Below are 8338 nucleotides of genomic sequence, written 5' to 3' on the forward strand. Positions count from 1 at the left end.
GGGGCCGGGGAAGGGGGGGGCCGGCGCCGGTGCAGCCGCATCGGCACCCGGCGGCCTCTTCCTTTTAAAGGGGCAGGGAGGTTATTCCGGAGGCCGGGGAGCCCCGCACCCCCTCCCCGCCTCCGCTGGCAGGCGCAGGGCAGCATCCGTCCTTGCTCGCTGCCCCGGGTGACAGGACACCCCCATCACCTCATTCCGGGCAGGTGCCTGTAGGTACATGTAACCATCACATTCACCACAAAGTGCACAAATGTGCGCACCCAGGTTTCATCTCGACGTAAAAAGGGCATTTTTTTACAATGAGAGCAATCATCCACTGAAACAACCTCCCCAGGGACATGGTAGAGTCCCCATCGCTGGAGGTTTTCAAGACGCGACTGGACAGGGTGCTAGATAATCTCTTCTAGGCTCCCTTTCCCATGAAAGGTTGGACCAGGTGATCTTTCAAGGTCCCTTCCAGCCTGGGCTATCCTATGATTCTCCCTCCCAAGGCAGATCATGCCCTTTCTTGGTTCCTGTCCTGGCAACTGGGACTCATACAAGCACGCAATCATTTTGGTTGGAGGCTTGGTCCAACCCCTGCCCGGAGCAGGTCTCTCAGGGCCTTGCCCATCACACCTGAACATCCTCACGGACAGAAAACCCACCACTGCACTGGGCACTGGTGCCAGTGCTGTACTGCTGCTACTTTTTATCTCTATGGGATTGACATTTTCACTGCACACCTTCAAGAGGAGTCAGGCTACTTCTTCCCTGTAATGCCCATTAGGCAGCCAGGGACAGCAGTTACATCCCCCTTGGCCTCCTCCTCTTGAACAAGCCCCTTCTCATACACCCTGCATTTGCACATATCAGGATGCGAAGCCGTGCAGAAGGGACACCCAACAAGCCGGCAGCCTGACATTAGATTTCCAGTCACCCGCTGGCAGTGGCTGTGCTCTGGCTGGGGGCAGCCCCCCTCTTTTCCTTTGCACCCCTGGAGCAAGGTGGCCACCGTGGCCCGTGAGGGCTGCGAGGAGCGGATGCCCTCATGGCTGCGTTGCTGGGCGAAGTGGCACCGATGTCCCCCTGCGGCTGCAGGTGTTTAAAGGTCAGTGGTTTCCTTCCCAAGCCACCTTCCTTGCAGTAACCGGAGCTTGCATATGCACACGTTGCTGCAGCCAGCAATAAAGGCTGCAACTTGGCATTAGCCAGTTGAATTCCCCGTGTTATCAGCTGTTTGTGGTGACTGGAAAGCTTGTCAGCGGGCAGAGGTGAAGGGCATTTTTTTTGCAGCTGATGCTATCTGTGCCTCCGGCTGCATGCAGGATTCCCCTTGAGCTGTGGGAGAAGAAACAGCCCCAGCAGCTCTGGCAGCCCCTCCAAAAGCTCTCGCTGCTACCAGCTCCTAAACTGTTGGACTAAAGCCAGCACAGGCAGGGCTCTGCCTGCTGCAGGCACAGTACGACCCCTCTCACAGGGGCCATTTCACCCCAGTGTCCCTGCTGCAGACCTGGCAGGCACTGGGTGAGCACCTGGAGGAGCACTGCCACCAAAACCCATCTTCTCAAGGCTTTAAATATTTAACTCCCTTGTTTTTAATGTTAGCCTTCATACAACAAGTTCTGTGTTTCCATGGCAGATCCCACCAGCTGCTTGTGGCAAATCACATGGATTTTAACAAGGAAACAGAAGCAAAGGAAAAGAACTGGGAGGAAATGCCGGCTAAATAGATCATACTAAGGTAGGTGTGTTCGAGTCAGCTGGTGACGTTCAACCTAGACTGCTAATGATGCTGCCTCAGTAATCCTGTAGCTGTAGCAATCACTCGGAAAACTCACAGAGGAGGGAAAGTCCCAGAAGGATGCAGAAAAGAAAAACAGTACCTGTTTTGAAGAAAAGTGTGCCCTAGGAGGGATGCACTATTCCAGGTTCAATAGCTAGGAAGAAGCTACAACCACCACAGGCACTTATTAATGGACTGTAGCACAACAAAGTGATTTTGTAACCACACAGCAATAGATCACCTTACCATCTGAGGGGGACCTGTGGTGATCTGCAAAGTGAGGGCAGGGACTAGATGTTGGGAAGCCTTTCTAACTGGAAGGATGCTGCCCCACCAGAACAGGTTGCCTTGAGAGCCCTCTAGGAACAAGTTCATGTAACCTAAGGCCAGCCTGAGTATGCTCACGCCTCAGCACAGACACAATGGTGAGGTGACTTCCCAAAGTCCCTTCAGCCTGTGGGAGAGATTAGGGCATGTGGGAGTACTAGTGCCCGAATCCCGTGGCAGGATGTACACAAGATGCACACCTGGACCCCGATGCGGTCACGGGGAGGCTCACACCTCTATTACAGATCTGTCCCTGGGATGACCATGATGCTGGTGCGCTCCTGCTGCTGCTACCTCCCACCCGCACAGTGCTGTCCCAATGGCAAGAAGTCCCAGTGTCCAGCAACTGGTCTCTGATGGTCCTGATGCTGTGGTCCATGGGCCCCAGGGGGGCCGGAGCAGCTCGAGCCTTGCTGCAATTGCGAGGTGCTGGGAGCACCCCTGGGAGCACTGGTCTAGCCAGGGAAACCGCCTGTGTGGGGCTGCTGCTGACCCCAGGAAGGGTTGGATGCTGCTTGCTTCCCTAGGAATGAAAGACTTGTGCAAGGGGAGCAGGGTGGTACGCAAGATGTTGCTTGAGTGACCCTGGTCCCTACCCCCTATGGTCGAGCAGGTGAAAGGCTCTTCCCTGTTCCCCCACCCCTGCAGCCTTCCCTGTCAGAGAAAGAGGGGAGCAAAACCTTCAGCTGGGAAAAGCATTTTGTGAGCACGGGGAAGCAAGGGGGACTTGCTGAGCAGAGGTGACAACTGTGTCCCCTCTCCCTACCACCCGGCTACGACTGCTTTGCTCCCGGCTTCAAAGGGCCGGCCGGGAAAAGCCTCTCTGCCCCGAACCTGCAGCCGCAGCTAGCGACGGATCACAGAGGCAAGCTTCATGGGATAGCCTTTGAAAAGCTGCCTGGAGTAAGCAGCTGCCTTGCTGCTGTTCTGTTTGCTCCCAGCCCGCACAGCCGGCTCCCCACCGGTCCCCAGATCAGCAGGTTGGCTGGCTCATGGCAGCTGCTTCCCACTTTGCAGTGGGTCTCGCTGGCCTTCTGGGGATGGCTACTGCCAGCGGCATGCTGGATCAGTGACGGTGAACATCAAGAGGAAGCCCGGCATTTCTAGCAGTCTTATTATGCTGGAAAAACAAAGTGGTTTGTTTTTTTTCTCCACATATCTGTATCTTCATGGCTGGTTCAGGCCTTTTCATGCAGACCACAAAGGCTCAGCACAGCCCTATATCGACTCTTTTCCTTTGGGCACTTGTTCTCATGCTCGCAGGTATTTCCAAGAAGGGTATTTCTTACTTTTTTCTTTTTTTTCATTCCTGCATTAACCATTTTCTGCAGCTCCTGGAATACAGATGAGGCACCAAGCCTTTATTAACCGCAGCCTGGTTGTTTGCTGGGGTCCATCTTGCTGAAACCAGGGACAGTCACCCCAGATTTCCAAGCCACCAAACTGAGGCCAAACCCGAAGCAAAGGCCTGGCGCTTCTGTTGCAACCGTCCCTCTCAATGCGCCCGAGTGCCCCGCTGGAGCCAGCTGCCATTTGCGAGGTGGGGGTGGCATCCCTCACCCTGACGGCCCCTGCTCCTCCCCGGCCGGCCTCCTGCCCTGCCATTCAACAGGCCTACAGGCAGCACTCTCCTCAGCCCACCCCTTGCTTCGCTCCCAGTTTTCATTCACCCAGGGCTTCTTGTTGAAATTAAGGGGTGTTTCTGCTGTGATTGGGAATATTCCTCATTCTTAGTATGTGGTCTCCCGTCCATGAAGTGCGGTCCTTGTCGCTGTAGAGTTCCCTCTTGCACAAACATCAGTCTACGCCTCCTTGCAGTTTCTGTGTGTCTAAGCCACTATTTCTGGCAAGCTGCTAAAATAGCCAACGATGAAGTCATCTTTGTTGTTCCAGGACTGAAAAAAACCCCAAACCCCATCTCTGTTTGGGTGTTGAACTCCACACCAGCCGCCACAGAGTTTTGCTGCTGAGCAGCTTCACCCAGACCCCCCGCCTTGCCAAGGTCACCGGCTGTCCCCATCCAGCAGCCGCCTTCCCAGCCCTCTGGCAGGGTTTGTCCCCTCGCTCTGTCCCGGTGCTTTCCTGCTCACTGCTGGGGCAGTTACTGTGCCTGCCCATCTCTCTGGAGACTCACCTCCGGGTCAGGAAGCTCAGAGGGGCTGGATGCCCCCAGCACCGCGGCTCTCCGTGCTCTCCAGAGCCTCTATTTTCCCCTTCCCCATTGCTCTCTGCTCCGGTGTCATCTGGCGAGCTGGCAGCTCACTCTCTCCCCGCATTCCTCACTCTGTCACCGGGCTTTTGCCAGCCGCCCGGTGCTGCGGGGGAGACCGGGGCCAACCCTCCATCCTACATACCACGGGTGCTCTGTGGCACCGGCACCAGGAGCTCGATGCAGGCAGGGCATCAGCGCAGGCCCCCCCCGGCCTCGGCCCTGGCGTTGGGCTGACTTGCCAAGCCAGCCATCCCCACGTGATGCAATTAGCTGGCTGATGCCGGCCGCAGGTCATTACTGATTTGCTGGCCCCTGCACCGCACACAGACCCGGCCAAGCCGCTCCCTCTGGGCCTGGCTGCTTCCATCAGGCAGATCCTGCAATCCCGTCGCCCCAAGCTCGCTCCAGACGGCAATTGGGCTGGAAAGCTCCCTGACTCTCGCCTTCGACGTTTGGGATTGAAAAGCCCCTCTTGCTGCCGTTGCTGTCACCGCTTTCGGTTCTGCTCCTTGGGCAATCCTCCGTGTCCCATATAAACCATTTGGACATATTTTTAGCAGGCATTTTTTCTGAGTGTGGTAGGATTCTTCCTTTGCTGTGTTTATGAATAGCTCATTACTTCCCCAGGGGCAGCCTCGCATCCCCTTTCCACCCCAGCAGACTCTCAGTGCACCCAGGCATTTGTGTAAAGCAGCTCTGAGCTGTCCCTGGGGAAGGTGTGGGGCTCGCTGCTGGAGCCTGAGCAAACCCTCTCCTGAGGGTCAGGTCTCTGCATCGCAGCGCAGGGATGCAGAAACCCCTCAGTAAACTGTTTTAAATGGGTGAAACAGTCTATTTTTCCTCACCCTCAAGGAAGGGGTGCAGTGGTTAAGCTTCAAGTCCCCTCTACCCTTTACGCTCCCTGCCAAACCTCAGTCAAGGGCTGGCAGTCTGTAAAGAAAAAATAAATCCTGTCCTAAGAGCCCAGTGGTGCTATTAGCAGCGGAGAACTGGGATGGCTAATGGGAAACGTCCAGCAATGCACCCACAGCCCCTGCCTGCCTCACCTATTGCAGGCAGGGGGATCTTCCTGACACCCTGCCCTCACTGCGGCTGTGCCCTCATGGACACCCAGCACTGGGTTTTGCCTTTGGTTTTGCCTCCACTGTTATCCCTCCTTCCTTCAGTGTACACAGCCCACGAGCCCAGGCTTTCCTTGTCCTTCCCCAGCCATCACATCCTGGAGCAGGAAGAGTCTGTGGCCGGAGCAGAGATGTGGAGCAGCAGCCCCATCTCCAGGAGCAGCCGAATTTCTGCTGGGAAGGTCCTGAATTAGACCAGGGAACACAGCAGGACACCTTCACCTCCCAGGGGTGAGGTTTGCCTGTACCCTCCTGCCTGCAACAAGGGATTCCCAACACCACAAATTCACTTTCTAATTTTAGATCTGCAACAAACTCCTCTGCCTTTCTCCTCCTCGCTGGGTCTTCATCAGTTTTGCAGAGGAAATATTTCTCCTGAGGGATGAAATGATTCTCAAACCATTTGGTTGCTCGTCCAGCATTTGCATCCCTTTAGCGTGAAACACATTGGCAAAATGCAGAATCCCTGCATATTTTGAAATCCAATGTAATTCTCAGTTCATCTCCACGTTTCTGCCCCCATGGCCTTCTTGGGCAGTTCAAATAGTGGTGTGAACCCCATCGGTGTCTCCACAGCATGGCCCAGGGTGCTTAAGGTGGATGGGAGACCCACCTGCAGCATCTGCACAGGCTTCACAGCTCCCATTTTTATTTCACCTGCTGCCTGCTGGGGTTGGAGCCGCTTCCTCCATCCCTGTTTCACTGGCAGGTCAGGTCTCCCGCTTCTGAAACACCTGAGGATGGCTCCTACTAAAGGCAGCCAGAAGTAATGCCTCGGGGGAGTGGAGGAGGGCTCTCACCATGCCAGCCCAGCTGCACCTGCAGGTCCAGGGATGCACCTGGGAGCAGGAGGCACAGCCTGTGCAGGACCCTCAGTGCCACCTCGCATGTGTCCTTGCTTCCTGAGGATGCCCATCAGGTGCCAGAGGCTCGCTGGCCATGCCGCTCAAATGGGGACCTGCCCCCAGTTGCGCCCAAACCCTTAGGCTCATCCCTGAGGAATGAACTCAAACCCCTCCAGCACAGTGGGGACCAAAAGGCATCGGCTTTGAGATGCTTTTTTGTCCCCTGGGTCTGTGCTGTGCCATGGTGAGGAGAGGGCACTGCCAAGCAGAGGGGATTGGGGTCATGGCGATAGGTTCATTAAAGAAGCATCACTGGCCTGGGGATCTAGTGGTCCTGCACAGGAGCTGCTGGCCCTGTCAGCCCCACCAGCATGCTCTGCCTGTCCCCATTCCTCTCCCCGTCCCCATTGCACTTACCCGGGTGGCCAGGCTCTCCTTGCAGTGCAGGCTGATTCCACACTCGTCGGTGATCTCGGAGAGGTCTTCATCCTCAAACTCCTCGAGGCTGATGTCATGGGTGAGCCTGGAGGGAGCGGAGACGGGGTGGTCACCCACTGTGCAGGGGGTGGGCAGGAGGGTGCATGGCGGCATGCTGCCTGCGGGCAGGGAGCAGCACTGCCCTCCCTGGGAGAGGCTCTCCCAGTCTTTACTGGGGAGAAAGGCTGGGAAGGGTGCTCCTTCTGGAGGGGATGGGTCTGTCCCCACCGAACAGCTGGGCTTGGCATGGTCTGCAGCTGTGGGGAGACAGGAGGAGCGTGCCCCAAACCAGCCCCTGCCTGACCAAAGCCAGCAGGGACATGCAGGTTGGGAGAGGACAGGACAGACGGCACAGCCAGGTGTTCCCAGGAGGTTCGGCTCCCACCATCCCAGGGGGGATGTCTGGGGTTGTCCCAGCTGGGCACAGACACCCAGTGGGGCAAAGGCCGGGGTTACAGGGAGGGGAAGGGCTGGGGATCCTGGCGGGGCACAGCTGGAGGATGGACCTGCTGGGAGGGGTGACCACATCAAGACCCACAGACCTTGCAAGCACCGCAAACCCGCCGGCCATGGCACGACCAGCCCCCGAGCCACAGCTGAGGGATGTCCCAGCCCAGATGCCTGCAGTAAGAGAGGGCAGCAATTTCCCTCTACGCCAAAATCGCTCGCTGGGGTGAGTGCGGGCATCTCCGCGGCCATAGGTGCTGCCAAGCCCGCCCTCCTGAGCCCACCTGCGTGGCCTCAGGGGTCCCTTATGGCTATCAGCCCCACAGGCTCATTATACCCCTTTAAAAAGTTTACAGAGATATCCTTTCAGTGGCTGGAAACGTGCTGACAAGCAGGCTCCTCGCGTGCTTGTTTGCATCCCCAGGGGGACCGTGAGGCGCTCCTGGCTTCTGTGCATTAAAACATTTCTCCATGGTGGTACAACAATGCTCCTCTCACTTATTCATTACCACGAGGGTAAATAAAAGAGCCCAGCTCGAAAGTCCTCTACCAACCAACTCAGCCCCCCGAGTTTGTCTGGAGCGGCCACAGGCGCTGCTTTGTGTGCTGCCATTTCCATTTGCTCCCAGCTCCTCGGGCTGGGAGATGCTCGGGTGGAAGCACCACACCAAGCCCCGCACCCCCCTCTGGCTTGGCCCTCACCGGCGGGGAAGGAAGGAGAAGGGTATTTTGTGACCTGCAGAGCTCCCACCCTCACGTTAAGCATGACTCGCACACCTTGGGCTCCCCCCCTGCAGTGGCACCAAGCCAGTGCCATGGAGGGGTAACACCTGCCTTGTCCCAGCCCCCGGAGGGAGGGAAGGAGCAGGAGAAGCCCATGGAGGAAGCAGCATCTCCCCTCCATGTTTCTGAGGACGCCACCAACGGTGGGCTCCTGTGGTGAAGTTGGCCAGGAATGGCTGTGCCCGTGGGGGCAGCCCCCATGAGATGCATCGGGGGGGCAGGGACACAGCCTTCAGCACAGGGTGGGGTGTCCAGACCCCCCCCTCCCCATCTCCTGCTGGAAACACACCCCCCCCCCCAGCCCACAGGAGGGAGGGAAGGGGGAGCGGGAGGCTCATGACAAGCCTTCAAAGCATGAATC

General features: G+C 57.2%; 1 protein-coding gene across 1 annotated transcript in view; it reads right to left on the minus strand.

Annotated features, from left to right (window-relative positions):
• Window positions 1-7318, minus strand: part of MAPK8IP1 (mitogen-activated protein kinase 8 interacting protein 1) — a 16474-nt gene extending 9156 nt beyond the window's left edge. Inside the window, exons 1-2 of the mRNA XM_009329752.1 lie at window positions 7290-7318; window positions 6688-6793 (exon numbers count right to left, since the gene is read on the minus strand). Coding sequence (XP_009328027.1) covers window positions 6688-6793; window positions 7290-7318 — 135 coding nt within the window. The remainder of the gene's footprint in view (window positions 1-6687; window positions 6794-7289) is intronic.
• Window positions 7319-8338: the final 1020 nt, after the last annotated feature.

The sequence above is a fragment of the Pygoscelis adeliae genome, unplaced genomic scaffold, assembly GCF_000699105.1.
Source record: "Pygoscelis adeliae isolate BGI_AS28 unplaced genomic scaffold, ASM69910v1 Scaffold117, whole genome shotgun sequence".
In the NCBI taxonomy this organism is placed as follows: Eukaryota; Metazoa; Chordata; class Aves; order Sphenisciformes; family Spheniscidae; genus Pygoscelis; species Pygoscelis adeliae.